The 19,022-nt window shown below is 37.6% G+C and overlaps 2 protein-coding genes across 6 annotated transcripts in view; one reads left to right on the top strand and one right to left on the bottom strand.

Moving 5' to 3' along the window:
* The window catches only part of RAB27B (RAB27B, member RAS oncogene family), a 116,775-nt gene extending 108,859 nt beyond the window's left edge, over positions 1-7,916 (top strand). For both annotated transcript variants that reach the window (XM_064578890.1, XM_045886678.3), the window contains exons 4-6: positions 169-272; positions 3,659-3,782; positions 4,851-7,916. In XM_064578890.1, the coding sequence (XP_064434960.1) occupies positions 169-272; positions 3,659-3,782; positions 4,851-5,040 (418 nt within the window). In that variant the 3' untranslated portion in view covers positions 5,041-7,916. The remainder of the gene's footprint in view (positions 1-168; positions 273-3,658; positions 3,783-4,850) is intronic.
* Positions 7,917-15,671: 7,755 nt separating this feature from the next.
* CCDC68 (coiled-coil domain containing 68) overlaps positions 15,672-19,022 on the bottom strand; it is a 52,641-nt gene continuing 49,290 nt past the window's right edge. For all 4 annotated transcript variants that reach the window (XM_064578887.1, XM_045886675.3, XM_064578888.1 and 1 more), the window contains one exon: positions 15,672-18,753. In XM_064578887.1, coding sequence (XP_064434957.1) covers positions 18,696-18,753 — 58 coding nt within the window. In that variant the 3' untranslated portion in view covers positions 15,672-18,695. The remainder of the gene's footprint in view (positions 18,754-19,022) is intronic.

Genomic DNA, 19,022 nt, shown 5'->3' with positions numbered 1-19,022 from the left:
CCTTCCATGATCCTCCAGCAATCTTTCTGCCAACTCTCTTATTCTGTAGGAGAATCCATAAGGGATGCCATGGGGATTTCACATTTCAAAGGGAAATGGTGTTGTGTGTACTGTCATCGTATGTTTATGGGCTAACTTCCAGAACTATCCACTGTGCTTTCTTGGCAGATTCCGGAGCCTCACCACTGCATTTTTCAGAGATGCCATGGGTTTCTTATTAATGTTTGACCTCACCAGTCAACAGAGCTTCTTAAATGTCAGAAACTGGATGAGTAAGTGGGACCAAGTCACTTGCATTGGCCACTTTGGGCCCCAACAGCTCTATTTGCTTCTTCGCCTCCCAACATGAAACCGGATTGGGTTCCCCAGATTAACCTTGGGAATCCATGAGTTTAGCATTTCCTGTGTCACCTTCAAAGTGATGGGCGATAGGTGGCTCACCGAAGGTGGCTTGGGATCATACCTTCCTTTGACACTCTTAGAAGAAGCCTGCATAGCTCTCACAGCCTATATATATAATAATATATAATATTCAAGGTCTTTATTATTACAGTTGAAAGGCTATTAATTCCACTTATCCAGTAAGTCTTAAAGGACTTCTTACAAATATGTGAGCTACTACATCTAATCTGGAAAGGAGAGAAAGAAAAGCAGCAGTGTTTTCTGAGAGGGTACACAGGCACCTAAAAATGTATGCCCTTGCGCACCGGTTAACTAATGGATCAATTAACGGATGGTTAATTTGGTGAGAAACTGCTCCAGAGCAGACCAGCCACATGAAGATAAGGTCAGTGTGTCAATCAGCTCACATTGAAATTTTACTTTTTTGGAAAAAAAAAGTTCAAATGTAAGGAAGACTTAAAATGAAAAATCTTACAATTTAGACATAAGTTAAAAGTAGCCCAGTCAGTTATTGAAGACAGATTGATCTATGTCAGCATAGGAAAGTAGTATTTGATTTTCCTTTTCTAAAAATTGTGTAGTACTAAAGGGAATACTTGATTTGCATTTTTATTATACCTAAGAATTTTTATCCTAATGGGATATATGAGCAGTCCTATGGACTGGTGATAGGCTTGCCATTTCTAGATTTGTTGGGGCAGTCTGTGGCCAGGGGGATATTTTTTAAAAATTGGATTGTACTGGGGCACTGGGGTGGCTCAGTCGGTTGGACATCCGACTCCTTTTTTTTTTTTTTAAAGATTTTATTTATTTATTTGAGAGAGAGAGAATGAGAGAGAGAGAGCACATGAGAGGGGGGAGGGTCAGAGGGAGAAGCAGACTCCCTGCCGAGCAGGGAGCCCGATGCGGGACTCGATCCCGGGACTCCAGGATCATGACCTGAGCCGAAGGCTGTCGCTTAACCAACTGAGCCACCCAGGCGCCCTGGACATCCGACTCTTGATTTCAGCTCAGGTCATAATCTTGGGGTCATGGGATTGAGCCCCGAGTCAGGCTCCTCGCTCAGTGGGGAGTCTGCTTAAGATTCTCTCTCCTTCTGCCCCTCCCCCCACTCGTTCTCTCTCTCCCTCAAATAAATAAATAAATAAATCTTTAAAAAAAAAAAACACTGGATCACGTTATTCCCCTGCTCAGAGTCCCTCTGGGACCTCCCAACTCACTTGGAATAAAATCCAGAATCCTCCACTTACCTGTAAGGCCTTGGTGATAAGGCCTTAGATTCCTGTGTAATTTACTCTTCATCTGTCCCAGCTCACTGGCCTCCCACCAAACGTCTCTCCTGCTATTCCCAGGACAAAAGGCACATTCCCTACTTTGTGGCTTTTGTACATTCTGATTTTCTCTGCCTCAATCTCTCTTCTCCCATTTATGGAGTGTGACAGTTCTCTCACTTCCTTCAAGGGTTTGTTCAAACTTTACCTCTTGGAAGAAGCCTTCCCTGACCACCTGTCTAAACTAGTATGCTTCAGGGTGCCTGGCTGGCTCCGTGTCGGTTAAGCGTCTGCCTTCCGCTCCCGTCATGATCTCAGGGTCCTGGGATCGAGCCCCGCATTGGGCTCAGGGGGGAGTCTGCTTCTCCCTCTCCCTTTGCCCCTCCCCTCCGCTTGTGTGCGCGCGGGCACATGCATACTTTCTCTCAAATAAATAAAATCTTTAAAAAATAAACTAGTATGCTTCACTACTTTGTATCTCCTCAGTACACTTTATATTCCCTTTTATCACTGCCACCACCTGACATATGTATTTCTTTGCTTACTTGTCCTTTTGACTCTCTGCCACTAGAAAGTGAGCTCTATCAAAGTACAGACTTTGTTGGCTTTGTTCCATCGCAATAACCCAAAGCTGGGATTAGTGTCTGGCACAGAACAGATACTCAAAAAACATGTATTTCTTATTATTATATATTTATAATTAATACATATAACTGCTTTAAAAGTTAGTTCAATAATACAGTTGCTACCATGGGGACAAATATCAACAAATTCTGACTTCCTTCGTTGGTTCTCCCAACTGAGTGTTTATCCTAGGATTTATCTCTATTTCCTTTTATTATTGTATTTCTTTCTCTAAATTTTGGTGGTATTATTAGATTCTGAGGAGATAAAGAGATAATAAGATTATTAGATTCTTTCAGAGAATGATTTGTTCATTCTTTATCAAAGCAGATAAAATTCTTCCTTATTTAAAAAAAGATCCAGAAGAATACTATTGGGATTTAAGATAATTAATTGGCATGTCTCATAACACTTCAATTTTTAACACCCAAATAATCAGTGTTAAAGGGTAAGCCTTGTCGTCCTCCTCAGCAAAGTTGCATACAGCATGCCTTGAAATAGAAATTAAAGTAATCCCCATAACTTCAAAAATGTGGGTTGACAGATTTTTTATCATTTCCTTCCTTCTTTCCTTCCTTCCTTCCTTGTTCCCTCCCTCCCCCAACCCTTCTTCATCCTTCCTTCTTTCCTTCCATCCCTCCCACCTTCTCTCCCTCTTTCTTCTCTCTTTTGCACAGTGTATCCTGGAGAAAAAGAAAAACAATCACCTGTCTTAAAATTGTTTCTGCATAAATTTGTGGTGGTTCGGAAACATTCTATTCTAATAGGTCTTCACTTTGGACTTCAGGAGATAGAAATGTAGCTGCCGTGGGGCACCTGGTTGGCTCAGTCAGTTAAGATCTGACCCTTGATCTCAGCTCAGGTCTTGATCTCAGGTTCATGAGTTCAAGCCCTGCATTGGGCTCCATGTTGGGTGTGGAGCCCACTTAAAAAAAAATGTAGCAGCCTCTTAAAGGAAAGAGCAAACTTACACACTTAAAATTCCTGTTCTATTATCTCTACATATATTTGAAGAACAAATAGTCTGAAGCAGTATGTCCATCTTGGAGGACATGTCCCCAGGTATTCAAGAGTACTGATAGGTGATCATCTAGGTGCTTCATATCTATCATTATTCATATTCACAATCTGCAATTTTTGAGGCATCATCTTCATTCATTTTATAGATGAGGAAGCTGCAGTTGAGTAAAGTGAAGTAACTTGACTAATATGATATAACTAGCAAGCAGCCATGCTGGAGGTGAACAATTAAATTAGGAATTTGAAGTATGAAAAAAAGAAAAGGAACTCAAAGTATGAGCAGTCATTTGACATTACTTGTTTATAACTAACGTGCTCGGTCCATCTGCTTTCTTCCTAAGGCCAACTGCAAGCAAATGCTTATTGTGAAAATCCAGATATAGTATTAATTGGCAACAAGGCAGACCTGCCAGACCAGAGGGAAGTCAATGAAAGGCAAGCGCGGGACCTGGCTGACAAATACGGGTAAGTCATTGACACGGAGATGTCATCTGACCTTGCACACTGCTACTTAGTAATGGAGCAGGAACATGAGGTTGATGCTGGGAGGAATCCCCTTGAATCAGTAATGGCGCATGAATGAAAACGATCTTCCAGGGGAATGTATGTGATCTTTTAAATCAAGTCCTTACTAGTAATAGCAGCTAACATTTGCTGAATACTTAGGTGCTAACAACTGTCCCTAGACTTTAACTCATTTAACCCCCCATAATCATACATAGGGGAGCTAGAGTCATCCCATTTTATATACGAAGAGTTGAGGCATAGAAGGATTAAGTAACTGATGGGAGGCCATGTAGCTAGTAAGTAGCAGAGCTTGAATTCAACTCAGGCAGTCTGAGATCAGAGCTCATGATCTCCAACATGATAGTTTATTGCCTTTCCACTAAGAGCTGTAAAACTCTAAGAACTAACACCTGACCAGGACATGATACTGCAATCCTCATCCTAGCTGAGCCTAAGTGGCAGATTAAAAAAAAAAAATTAAATACCCTCCTACAATGATAAGTTGACTGCCAACACAGACTTTAAATTTAAAGCAGTTTCATCATACCTGCCAATTTCTTCTGGAAGACTTTTCCTTGAGAGCTTTAAAAATGTGTAACTTTTGATTCCATAGACTATTTACATGTATCTCCTATTCAGTGCCTGCTTAATTTCTAAGTCGAATTTCCAGATAATTGATTAGAAGGGAAGTGATATTTTAATGGTAAGATTTATCACTAGTTTAGGTATTTCTACCCTCTTAATTTTTTTGTGAAACAATGATAATGCCTTAGCTTCAAATGCCTAAGTACCTCCTATATCCGTTTCCTTGTCCATAAAATCGGTTATACCCATACGAGAAAGCAGCCCATCAATTTTTACTCACTGAGAAAAAACAAGATGCTTTCCAACTCAGTGGGCTAAACCGTGATTATTTCACCATCTCTCAGCCAGCCATGTTTTTGCCTGTGTTACTCATTTGTACATCTTGTTGTGTCTTTTCTGATTTCTTCCTCTCAAAAATATGTGTCCTCTCTTCGATGCAAGCATGCCATATTTTGAAACAAGTGCCGCGACTGGCCAGAATGTGGAGAAAGCTGTGGAAACCCTTCTGGACTTAATCATGAAGCGAATGGAACAGTGTGTAGAGAAGACACAGGTCCCCGACACTGTCAATGGTGGAGACTCTGGAAAGCTAGATGGGGAAAAACCAGCAGAGAAGAAATGCGGTTGCTAGACCCTACGTAGGAACTGATCATCAAAAACCCCACCCAAATATTACTTCCAAAAAACAGCGACAAACCACAAAATTGTTGTAAGTAGACCATGCATAATGGCATGTTTTTCTTTTTCTTCCAGAAAAATCTATTTTGAGAAACCAGAATATCAACAGTGTTCAAAAGAATTGACCAGTTGTCTCTGAGGCGCCCTCCAAACAAGATCAGAGATTTCCTAATGTGATCTCATGGTCATGGATGCTCAATTTGTTGTTGTTATTGTTGTTTTTTGTGTTTTTTTTTATGAAGAAGATGAGTATATAAGAAAGTATTCAAGATGATATCAGTGAGTTTTAAATCAGAACAAAAATGACCATGTCACATGGGGAAAAGGAATAGGCCACTAAAGGGAGAATATAGAAAGACAATTTTTTTTTTTTAAAGATTGGATTTACTTCTTATATAGAGTTTGATTTGTACTTTTAGTTTTGCATTGGGGGAGCATATTAGCTAAAACTGAGGATACAATCAAGAATCCTAAATGGATCATTAGTAATGACATTACTATATACACCCAATAAGCTGTCCTAGGGTGACTCAAATACTGGTAAGGTTATGAGATTGTGAATCAGACTTCTGTTAAAATGTGGGAGATTGTATATTAATGTCATTTTTATATTCTTAATAAATGGCAGATAGACAAGAACAGGACTGTAAACAACAAAGTACAAGAGAAATGCCCTAGGAGAAAAATGAAAGTATGAAAACATGGCATTTGGACAAATGAAATTAAATGTGTCTGTTACAGATGTCTGGAAGAATCATTTAGCCAAATTTCACTCAAGCCAATTAGAAGTTGACATTATCAGTTGGGATTAAGAGAGTCTCCAGAGGTTTCCCTTTCCAAACAAAATTTTGGAAATCGGTTCAGTGTTCAGTTTCACATTTCATTTTTCTTAGTAAATGGTCACAAGGGGAAATTAAAGATTGTCATTTATTAACTATGTCTTTAAAAATGCAGTCAAGAAAAACTGTTTAGGTTAATTGTTTTTAGATAAAATATGTCAGTGATATGAAAACAAAAAGTGACAAATAATTGTGGGTTTCTTTTTAATTTACAAAAACACTGGAAACTCTAAATCACACTTCTACTCTCCACACCCACCCCTGACTTTGCATCAATTGCAAAAATACAGGTGTGTCACTTTGTAGATCAACTTCAGGATGATGGATTGATTTTATGGTCACTCTTGAGTTTTCACGTTATTCATCACATAAAATTTGATGATACCTCATGCCATATTACAGTATATTTCACATTTGTTTTCATTTGCCTAAGGCAGAATACCCACATTTGAACTATATTTGGGGATAGGACAGGAGTGGAGCTGTGTCTTTTCTCTCTAAAAATGTGGTTAATCACTTTATTTTTTCATATAAAACTGCCTTTTCTTTTTAAAAATCATTACAAAAAGATTGTCCATTCGCTTATTCTTATTATTGTGTCTGAAGTGATACTACGTTGTTTTTTTTATCTTAGTTTTTGATAAGCATAAGCAACTCCTATTAAACTATTATTTAAATATTTCAGTTTTATCATTAACAAAGGCATCATGCTTCAAGTTTTCTCTTTTTATCATGATAAGATGGTTCTTCCTATAAAATTTTGCCAATTAAACTTCATTCTTCCATACTCTAGGCATATTTTTAAATTACAAACATTAGAAACCCTAAATCCCAGTCCCCCTATCCACCGCCCCCCCAAACGTCTCTCTACAGTCTACGTCTGGTATAGAATCCATATTAGGAACACAGATCCAAGAGATTGTCTAAAATGTTCTTGCAAAATTCTCACTGTGAACTGCTTGGTTCCTCTGACTTTGGAAACATAATGCCAGCTTCTAGGATCCATCATGCTTGGGTGTTCCCTCCAATGCTGTTTTTATCTATGATGTGCTTCATGACGTCAGTGCCTGAGCCATGAAGATAGAAATCTGTTAGCTAACACCTAAGATGTTTTGACTGAAAGAAAAGTGAGCAGAAACAATATAATCATTGCTGTGGCAAAATTTGGTAAACTTCTCTGGTTATTTTATCAACTCTCCTTTGGATTCAAATTGTGATGTCTCTGGCATTCCCATGATAGGGAATGTTTAGCCTTTATGAAATCCTAAAGGTTTTCTGTTTTGGATTTTTTTTGTTGTTGTTGTTTCTACTCTTTTTCCAGTTATATGTTTGACTGACTTTTGCCAAGATTCTGTCATTGCTAGTTATTCAACGAGCATTTATTTCAGGGTATATTTTAAGATTATTATTTGATAGCTGTAGCATGAAGCAGAGGGTGATGATGCCTATAATTATAGAACTCTGCCTATAAAAATAACAATTATTGGGCAACAATCTCAAGAGGAATGAAATTTAAAGAAGACAAGAAAACTAATTTAAAACAGTATTCTACTTATAAATAAATACTTGATCTAAGAAAATATTTTCTCTGTCAAGTTTGACATCTGATCCCAAATTCTATGTCACCATTACTGGAAATTCCTTCACTTATTATTTCAGAATTAATTATTATATAATTCATTTTACAGTTTCAAATTGATTTGGGAACATAAAGTGTACAGACTGCTTTAAAGAATTGCATACCTCCTTTAACCCAAAACAGCATGTATTTTTAGCCAAGATATATCCTGTTACTTATCTCCCAAATGCTTTGGTAAACCATATTGTCTTTTGGGGAAATATTTAAAATGTGCATGAAATTCCTTTCCGATATAGAAATCATTTCTGGAGTGCTTACACTAGTTTGATGTTTACATTGCTCTAACACAGTGCCTCAAGTACCTCTATGACCAAATTTGTCTCTAACCACATAGCTCATCTCCTATTATATCATCTTCGAGGAAGTCCTCGCAGAGACACTAATGGAGCTAAAGGCATTCTGGTATCTTCAGCAAGGGGACAGGATGTTATTGGATGATTACCACCATCTCTTGGTTTCCTAAGCTTCTCACAGAGTGGGAGTGGGCATGGCTTGAGACTCAACTGTGAGTAGGTACAAGGTTACTCTTTGATACAGAAAAAGAAAAGTCCTTTGAAAATGTATCAAAAAATAGCTGAGAAAACATGTTTGTCTTGGTATGAAGGAGGGTCACGAGTCATGAATTGACAGAGAAAATGCGAAATGCTAAGAATTGAGCTTGTGGGTCTCAACATAAGTTTTAGAATTCTTGCAAGTCACCACTTGAGTTGATTTGCTATCATTTCCATAGTATCAGGTATACATTGCAAAAAATTCAAAACCAGCATTTTCTAAAGTAAATATTTCATCTGTTGTTTTTCACCAGATGGGCCATTCTATGTATTAGTGGGTGTCTTTGTTATGCTTCCTGCGTATGTTATTCTCTGCCAACCTGTACAGGTAAAATCAACTGGGCAAGGGTTTTATTTTATTTATTTATTTTTTAAGTTTTTAATTTATTTAACAGAGAGAGACACAGTGAGATAGGGAACACAAACAGGGGGAGAGGGAGAGGGAGAAGCAGGCTTCCCGCAGAGCAGGGAGCCCGATGCGGGGCTCGATCCCAGGACCCTGGGACCATGACCCTAGCCGAAGGCAGACGCTTAACGACTGAGCCACTCAGGAGCCCCTGGGCAAGGGTTTTAATCAGACCTTTCTTATCTCCTTTGTAAGAAAGAGAAGCTTGAATATAGAGAAGTACGTGACTATATTAAACAATAAATTAATAACAGCCAAAATATTCTATAAACTATAAATTGAATCAACTGGAAATCAACAAATTTGATGAAGCTCATATATACACTCATCAGCTAGAAAGAGAAGCAATATGTGTAATAGTGAATAACTAGGTATAGTGGAAACCTGGAACCAGTGTCCATGACACAAAATTATTCACTGTTCTGTATCTCTGTTCACTTTAAGAAAGGGTACATATGCTTTTAGTATGTACTAAAACACTGAGGGAAAATTCTCATCCATAAAGAATGTTGGAGTTATAATCTCAAACTTAAACTGTAAAGAGATAATACTGAAGTTTTTGGTTTCCTAAGATACTTAACTCTCTAAAAGAGAGATCTGAGAGCTGATGTTAGCCAAAGGGATGGAAAAGTTGTCTTTCACCCGGTACCACCAAGCTCTAAAGCATCAAAAAAAGGCTAGTGTATGTGAATATTTTAAGGAAAGCTTTATGATCTTTAAAGATGCCAAGATGCTGTCTATATTTGCAAAACTATATGAAAATTCACCAAAAACTGTATTTTCTTCTTGCTCTTTGACCAATATAATATAAACTTATTTCTGGGGAGAGTGCTGAGCTCCTAAACATGGCAAGTAGAAATAGAGTATTATCTGAGATGACTATTGTTTCAGTGCTTTATAAATCCATGAAGATATTTGTCTCATAAGGTAGGACTGATAAAAATTATTGTTAGAAATCTAGGGAATTTTAGGAATTTATTGCCTTAGAATTTTTGGGTGGAGACCCAATCATGATGACATTGTTAAGGAAGGACTATAAAGAGAGGTTAGAGTTCAACGTAGTCTGAATAGTGTTCGTAAATATTGCAGAACACAGAGAAGACCATGTATTTTGAGGTTGATTTTTAGGTAGAAAACGAAGAAGAATTAGTAACAAGAAGAGTTTTTGTAACTAGATCCAAGGCTAATTTTTATCCATCATTTTTATCTATTAAGTGGAAGTTTATACCCTTAGAACTAAGCTAATAAAAACATTTAAACACCAAATATTTCATTAGTGTCATCAAAATGTGGGAGACTTTGAAACATTTTGTTTGCTCTATCTGAATTTAATTTTCTCATAAATTGCACTTTGACTAACTTTTTAAGGAGTAGAATCACAAAGATGCTTCTCTGCAGATCTCCTTTTACCAACAGTGTGTGGTTGAGATATTTTCTAGCTTCATATATACAGAGAAAAAAAAAACAAGCAAAAACATTAGCAACAAAATAGTGGGGTTATTTAAAAGGGTGTCAGCTTTTGAAGAAAAAAATATACAAAGGAATCATCTTTGGATTGAGTCATTTGAATTTGTTTCCCAGTTCCTTTTCTTTCCAACAGGTCATGGAAATCATGGCTAATATCCCTCAGGTGATTTAGTCTTTAAGCATCATTAGCAAATTTTGTAGAAGCAAGCATGTCTGTCTTTAACCTAATGGATCCCTTATTTAATCAATGGCTCTTGTCCATATGTCTGCTGGAACATCAAAATGGTGTCTGTCCTTAGTAAAGTATTAACATATTCTTATAGTTACTCTTTTATTCTCCAGGTTATTTTTCCAAATGCTCTTTGAGAGGAAGCTTAGTATTATAGAAAGGAAAGTGGCCAAAAAGAACAATTTGGGGACCATGAGTATGTCATTAAATATCTTAGTGGCTTCTTCTCATTTGGAGTGTATAAACCCTGTGTGCCCCCATAGGGTTCATGTCAGGCTCAGAGGAGAATCTAAGAAATTGGTTTGTAAATTATGTTCCATTTCCTAAACAGGCACTATTATCACAAGCTAAGAATAATAAAAAATTACAGTAATTTAAACCACTTATGAGGAGAAAGGACATAGCAGGGACAAAACACTAAATTTAGTAGTGGGTATTGGAAGCAATCGATGGTTAGCAATTTGAGGTCATTGTATTTGATGGAAAATGTTTAATATATCTGAAGTTATTGAAAAATATGAGTTCTATCTCATTTTGTATGTCATTTGGTATTCTAAGGAGTCCAATTGCATTCTAGATAGTATATTACAACGTGGTCAAATCCTCCTTGTACAAATAGGGCTTTTGTGTCCATTGCCTTGTAAAAGATACTGACTGCATCTGAAATTACCCAAGAGAAATAAGTTATCTTGCTTACTGTGTTAAAAATAGACAATGTTCTAACGTGACACTGAAGTGCTTCACTGTATTCCAACAGTCTACCTTTAAGTGATATTATTCTCATTTTTGGGCTAAGCACTTTTGATTGTTTTGTCTGTCATCTCCACAGATCTGTTTTGTCTAGTGCTATGAATGTAAATTAAAACCTTAAACATGGAGTTTTTATTCTATGTGCCCCTGAGTGGACTGTGGTGCCTGACAAACACTGTTGGATCATTGTTTTGTTGTACCAAAGTTCTAGTGGCTTCAGAAATCATAGCATCCAATGATTTTGTGGTGTCTGGGTTTGAATACTATGGTGGTGAACTGTATTCAGTGATGGTTTCTGCACATTTTTCAAGAATAAAAATGCATTTTTATCAATTATTTTGTGTGCTCAAAGCAAACGTATTTCTGTGCTGAAGTTGAGTGTTAAATTGGTTTCAACACGGAACTTGTTTCACATTTAAAATGGTATCCCTTAGGAACTAGGAACTAAGAAGTGATTTGGATTTAGCCAAGTTATTTTTATCCATCCCTCTAAAATTTTTCATTTATTATTGGCTTAAAAACTGGACTGTGCAAGGAAAATATTCTAATAATTTTGAAGGATACATGTATAGAATTAGCAGTTCACATGTTAAAGTATTCTATGATGCATAAGCACCTTGGTATATTATAGCCTTTTTCTTCCCCATAATAAAATGCTGAGGCAAGTGATGGTAACTTCCTTAGTCCCAGACTGGTGAAAGGACTGATGTTCAAGGCCAATTCAAGACCACAACCATACGCTTCCTTTTAAATATTCCTTTGCAAAGGCTGCCTTTTTCCCAGAGTTGCTCTCATTCCATATGTTACTTAGTCTTCGCCAAGATAATGATGAGTTTTTAATTTAAAGATAAACAACTCTCCCACTGCAGGCAAATAAATCTTTGACACCATGCTTTCAACTTTGCTCCCTGGTAGCAATAATGCTGTTTTACATAGGCAGAACCTTTGCCCCCTGGGTTCATCTTAAATAATTTATGACAAGAGGGTCGCCTGGGTGGCTCAGCTGTTGGGCGTCTGCCTTCGGCTCAGGTCATGATCCCAGAGTCTTGGGATCAAGTCCCACATTGGGCTCCCTGCTATGCGGGAAGCCTGCTTCTCCCTCTCCCACTCCCCCTGCTGTGTTCCCTCTCTCGCTGTCTTGCTCTCTGTCAAATAAATAAATCAAATCTTTTTAAAAAAATTATGACAAGTCGTTAAGAACTTGCTTTTCCTAATGGTTTTATAGGATTCTTAAATAGTCCTAGCATGCTCCATATTGAGGGACGGAAAAAAGTCGATCTTGACATTCATTGTTTTTAATGAGGAAAAGAGAGCTCTTTTAAAAAACTAAGGTATTTGGATTTTTCACTCTCTCATACCAAGAAGAATTTCATTTCTAATATAAAATTCTAATTCTAGGGGCGCCTGGGTGGCTCACTTGGTTAAGTGTCCCACACTTGGTTTTGGCTCTGGTCATGACCAGCGTCCTGGGATGGAGCCCCACATCAGGTTCCGTGGTCAGTGGGGAGTCTGCTTCCCCTTTCCCTCTGCCACTTCCCCTGCTCATGCTATCTCTCGCTATCAGATAAATAAATCTTTTTAAAAAATAAATAAAATTCTAAGACCGTGAGCATTGCTCTTCTGTTAGAAACTCATTTAGGGGACTTACGTTATGCTTTACGAAGCCAACACACAAATTATAATTTGACTAAGGTGATAGTATAGGTATTAGAAATGTTTTGTGATAATAATCAGATAGTTGAAATTATCAAAGCTTTAAATCATTTTTGTAGGTCTCTGAGAAAATGACTCTTCCTTACCAGAAAGATTAAAAAAAAAAAAAAGCAGCAGTGAGGTTGATAGCAGACAACTTCAATCTGTTTGCTTGATTCTCCAGAGAAATTTATATCATGACTCATTCACTGATGAAAAAAAATGAAGCAGAAGGAGGATTTGGAATCGTGCTAATTATTGGATTATGAATACACATTACCTAACTTCCTGGACCCTCTCCTCACTTGACTTCCAAGAGCAGTTCCTCATGAGTCCTCTAGGCAGGGAGTGTAAAGTCAAGGGGCGCCTGGGTGGCTCAGTCGTTAAGCGTCTGCCTTCGGCTAGGGTCATGGTCCCAGGGTCCTGGGATCGAGCCCCGCATCGGGCTCCCCGCTCAGCGGGGAGCCTGCTTCTCCCTCTCCCACTCCCCCTGCTTGCGTTCCCTCTCTCGCGCTGTGTCTGTCAAATAAATAAAAATAAAAAAATCTTAAAAAAAAAAAGAGGATAAAGTCAAAATAAGACGACTCGGCTGAACCTTTTAAGAGTTTTCCCTTCACTGTACCTTCCAGAAAACATGGGCTTTGTCAGTATGTTAGGAAAACATAGACAAACAGGAACCGAGATACAGTTTCCTAAAACTCATTAGCTTACCGCTGCTCAGAATTCAAAGAACTGGAAGGATAATTTATTATTCAAATAAAAGGAATGATTTATACAAGGGATACGTGAAAGAATATGTTGCATGGAAAATGATTTAGACAATATTAGGACTTATTCTTCACCTGCCAGTCCAGCCGCACTGATGTCCCGGCTCTTCGGGGACACACCTGGTCTGCCTGTCCTCTGGAGCCTCCACACCTGTGCCCGCCTCTTCCTGGGCCCCTCCTCCACCAAATAACAACACCTTCGTTTGGTCACTTTCTTAGCCTTCTTTCTGTTTGTGCTTAAATGTTACCTCGAAAGAGAGAGGCCTTATTTAAAATAACTATCCTGGGACGCCTGGGTGGCTCAGTCAGTTAAGCGTCTGCCTTCGGCTCAGGTCATGATCCCGGGGTCCTGGGATCGAGTCCCACATCGGGCTCCAGTCCCACATCGGGCTCCCTGCTCGGCGGGGAGTCTGCTTCTCCCTCTGCCTGCTGCCCCCCCTGCTTGTGCTCTCTCTCTGACAAATAAATAAATAAAATCTTAAAAAAAATAAAGTGACTATCCTCTTTAAATTACCAAGCCATAGTTACCACGTTTAAAATGATCACCCAGTTTAAAATTGCAACCACAACCCTTCCCCCTGGTAACTCCTGACCCCTGTGTTCGGCTTGATTTTTCTTCACAGTCCATGGGACGTCTCTGACTTTATTATCTGTTTTTTGTCCCTAGAATATATTTACGTGAAGGTAGAGATTTTTCCTTTTTCATTCTTCCCTGACACACGCATGCCCTTTTCTTTCTCCACTGTCATACCCCTGGCATTTAGAACAGTGCCTGGCAAATAGAGGGCACTCAATAAAATATTTGTTGAAAGTAAAAGAATGAATGAATCTTATGTGAGAACCTGATTGGGTGACTATAGAATAACATAGTGTCAACTTAAAAATTTTTTTTACTATTTTATTGAGGTAAATATTTAAATTGTACAAGGTATTGATTTTGTCATGGAACACATCCATGACATCACCAATATCAACACACTGGACATTTCTACTCCCTCCCTATGTTTCTCTGTACTCCCCTGCACTCTTCTCTCGTGTCCCCAGGCAAATACTGATTTGCTCTCTGACCCTCTGGAATCACACATTATGTCCTTTTTCCTCTAGATTCTTTCACTACGGATAATGGTTATCCATTGTTGTATATATTTGTTTGTGCTTTTTGTTTCTTTTTATTGAGTTATATTCTAAAGTATGGATGTACCGCATTTTGTTTACCTGTTCACCTGTTAATGGACATCTGTTTTGTTTTCAGTTTTTGGCTATTACAAACAAAATTGCCATGAAAATTCAGATACACATTATTATGTGGACAGAAGCTGTTGTTTCTCTTGGTAAAAAAACAAAACAACAGCAACAACAAACTGAAGAATGGAGTGGCTAGGTCATATGGCAGGTGTATATTTAACTTTTAAAGAAACAACCTGTTTCCCCAAGTGCTTCTACCGTATTTGTATTCTCACCTTTAGCATATGATTTGGTTGTTCCACATAGTAAGGCCAGTCTTTTTATTTTAGCTGAGTTTTTATTATGAATGAGTGCTGAATTTTATCAAATACTTTCCTTCACTTACTAAAACAATTATATGGTTTTTCTTTATTATGTATATATGGTTAATTACATTGATTTTCAAATGATAAAACAACCTTGCATGCTTAGGATAAATCCCAACTTTCTGTAATTCTAGTTCAATTTTTAACACTTATAAGTATATACTTTAATAATAAAGCGATTAAATATGATTATTTAAATCTTTATTGCATCTTGAATATTTCCCACTAAAAAAATAAAAGAAAGAAGGAAGTACAGAAGGGAGGAAGTGGGGGGCGGGAGTGATAATGCTAACATTAGTGAGGAATTTTCAGCTCCTGATGGATTGGGTCCCTACTTCAATATTGATAGGATTCTCTAATTATTCCCAGCTCAGAGGAGAGGTAAATATTTTCAAAATAAAGAAATGAAATGTTTGAGAAGTGTGTTTGTTCTTAATTTTATAATAATGCTATTATTTTTTCAAATTCAGGATAAAAACTTAATAGATTACTTTTTCCATTAATTTGGATCCAGGGAAAATTAACAGAAAAACTCAGGGAGCTATCTAAATATCTGTTCACTGGCAAAAACAATCCATTTACTATGGGTTATATTGTCATAAACAATCAAATAAAAATGACTTAATTCACTTATGTGTAATAATTTTCATGTAAAAAGAAATGAGAACAAAAAATAAACAAAATATGATATAAATTTTATTGTAAGGCATACCATAAGCAATTATTCAAAAGATGTATGTATTATACCAATTGTTTAGACATTTTGTTGTTGCTTAAACGTTTCTTAATGATAATTTGTAACAATATGTAATCAAAGTGAAACAAAGTTTCTTTTTATTTTCCACCTTCCTGTATTCACTTCAAGATCCACCTCAGACCTTCTTATCTGATATATTGATTAGTCTAATTATAAGGACAATTATTTAGACTACAACTAAACTGGTTTTTCTTTTCCTGTATTTCTCTTGTTGTACTACTTTTAGGTTAATGCTTTTTATTCTTCACTATGATCATTTGTTTCATCGCTCAGAAATATTTATTCAAAAAACATTCCAAATCATAAAAGCTGAAATAAAGATAGAGGACATAATCCACATATGACAAATAAATGATATTGCTGATGCTACTAAAAACATACTTTCGTATTTGAAGAGTCCAAACCTTTTTAAGCTTCTGAAACTGTTTGTTCTTATTCTCAGGAAATCCAAAGGCCATTCCAGGGTGAACGTGGAGAGCACATGACCAGGTCCTAGCTGTATCACGTCCAGTAGACTTCCATGTTCAAAAATGAGCAGAGTTAAACCTAAATTAAATCCAACAGTGTCTTCCCATTTTTGACTCTAGAGTACATTATTCTAATGGGAATCATTCTAGTTGTTAGCTCAGTTAGATGGATCCATTCCAAACTCTCACATTTATTACCATCCTGCATGGTGATTGGGGTGTAAAACGAAACCTAAGTAGTCTCCAGGTGAAAGGCAAATTCGCCTACCACACTGCAAATACTTGACAGAGTTCATGATCCCAATCTCCTACAAATGTGCCTGAAAATATACTACCAAAAAATCTTCCATGTGGCATAAGGTCATGGTAATAAATGTAGAATTAGAAGATTTTTAGCAGGGAAGTTTTTCTGAATTAAGTTTGCATGAGGGTAATCCAACAGGTGAAAGGCCAACTTAATTGTAGCAAAATATTTACTTTATGAGTCAGGGTTATTTCTGAGTGTCATTTGTGGGATAATGCACATAGTCAACAAGGAAGCTGTGTTTTTATTTTTTTATTTTTTTATTTTTTTTTATTTTTTTTTAAATTTTTTTTTTTAAAGATTTTATTTATTTATTTGAGAGAGAGAGAATGAGAGAGAGCAAGTACATGAGAGGGGGGAGGGTCAGAGGGAGAAGCAGACTCCCTGCCGAGCAGGGAGCCCGATATGGGACTCGATCCAGGGACTCCAGGATCATGACCTGAGCCGAAGGCAGTCGCTTAACCAACTGAGCCACCCAGGCGCCCGGAAGCTGTGTTTTTAAAGGAGCAAAAAGAGGTATTTCCAAATTGTGGAAATATCTCAGACCACCAAGTGAGCAGATAGAAGGACTATTGATAGCCAAGTCAGAGGTCCCAATCCTTGCTCCATCATTAGCAGCAGGGAAAAGTCCTGGACCTCACAGTACCCACCCCTAGAAGATGGAGTAATAATATGACCTGCTTTTGAGGCCTATTGGGAAGATTAAAGTAATTAATACAGGTAAAGTACTTAGAATTGTTCCTGGTATAGGAACTGTGCCATAAATGTTATTCGATAACTACAGCTGAAAAACTAGCAAGCAATAAAAACGTGAAGCATGAAATGCACACATACATTTCAAGGATTACAGTACTTTAAAAAATATTTATTTGAGAGAGAGGGAGAGACAGAGTATGAGCGGTGGGGAGGAGGCAGAGGACAGAGGAAGATCCCAGGACCCTGAGATCATGACCCGAGCCAAAAGCAGATGCTTAACTGACTGAGCCACCCAGGTGCCCCAAGGATTACAGTACTTTGATAAATTTATAAATACATTACTTTATCTCATTTGTATGTATTTTTAAATATTTCATAGATAACACTGCTATTTCACATTCCACATTGAAAGACTTCCAGCATCTTTCCTGAGAAAATGTTTACAGTCCTACACCCGAGAGGACCATCAAAAGGCTTACAAGCAATTCAGCCTTCAGTGGGACTAAGGCTGCCCATTATTCCTTTAGTTGAAGTGTGTTCTCTTCTGGAGGGTCAACATGTTTGCATTTCTGCAAATCAGAGTCTGGTTTTCCTCACAGCAATCCCAGACTCCACCTGTGATGAATGCCCATATCAAAATGTAAATACGCTCTCACCAAAGCACTGGACATTTAATTCCAATTCATGAATTCAGAGTCTTCCTGGCTGCAGACAGCATGTTTATGGAGGTATGAGCTGACAGCATTGTGTTTCTATTCTTCCCTCCAAAGATCGTCGCAGATAATAATGAATCTTGAAAAGAAAATTAGTCACGAAGCCAGAGAGAGCCACAAGCTCCATTTCTTTGTGCTTATTTGTGGGTTGTCTCTAGCAACCAATTTTCAATCCCAACTGAAGAATAGTGGCTTCCTCAGGTGTGGTGAGACGCCACGATTCTCAACTTTGGAGGGTTATGTGGGTTGGGGAATTAGCTAAACAGAACCTACTCCTTCTCCTGCCCATAATACAGTAACTCTCCCATGAACACTGGGTCAGGAGGTGAATTTATAAATTCATGTTAAGATATTTTTTTTATTATCCAAAGTGAACTTTAAAATATATCATTTACACATACACACATATACTCTTCCATTTATATACACAAAAACCACTATCAAAAAGTCACTGTCAACAACCTTAAACCACTCCCTTCAGCAAAAATCTGCAAGAAAGATTCAGATCTTTTTTTTTAAGTTTAAAGCAAAATTCATTTTCCATCGAAAGCCCCTGGTCTCTTCACCCATTTCGTAAGTTTTGAAGAAAGAGTTCCTTCCCCTGAATATATATTTTGTTTGATTTTCTGGAATGTCATCTTCCTGCAAAACTGTTGATGTATAGTACATTCCATTGAATGCTGGCATTGAGCCATTTCAGCATGCAAGTTTAGGCTGTGTTTTGAGGAATAAATAAGACCCACGTAGCAATCTTTCTCATTCAGATATTCAGCCAGTCAGCTCATTTCCGGAGCCTAATCAACATCAAATAGGGCGTGGTGTTGACAGTCTTCAATTCACTGTAGAAAAGACCATACAATTATTGAAATCGAGCACATTAAATGTTCGTGATGTAAGTGCTGTATCGCCATGATTACCATCTCCACCACCGCTCTACTACCCAGTTTGCACTAATTGCTTTAACCTAAGAGATATGGTGGTTAATTGGCTGACTCTAATTCCCCATGAGACATACTAGAATCACATGTGGAAGCATCAACCTTATGTCAATTCAGCTAGTTGTAGTAGGACAAGAGTGAGGAAGAGTGAGGGGAGGGGAGAGAGCGAG

The sequence above is a fragment of the Mirounga angustirostris genome, unplaced genomic scaffold (genome assembly GCF_029215605.1).
Source record: "Mirounga angustirostris isolate CCGP_5_RB_7025 unplaced genomic scaffold, mMirAng1.0.hap1 SCAF_14, whole genome shotgun sequence".
Classification (NCBI taxonomy): domain Eukaryota; kingdom Metazoa; phylum Chordata; class Mammalia; order Carnivora; family Phocidae; genus Mirounga; species Mirounga angustirostris.
Note: the sequence above shows the minus strand (reverse complement) of the source record. Positions and strands in the feature narration are given on the sequence as shown.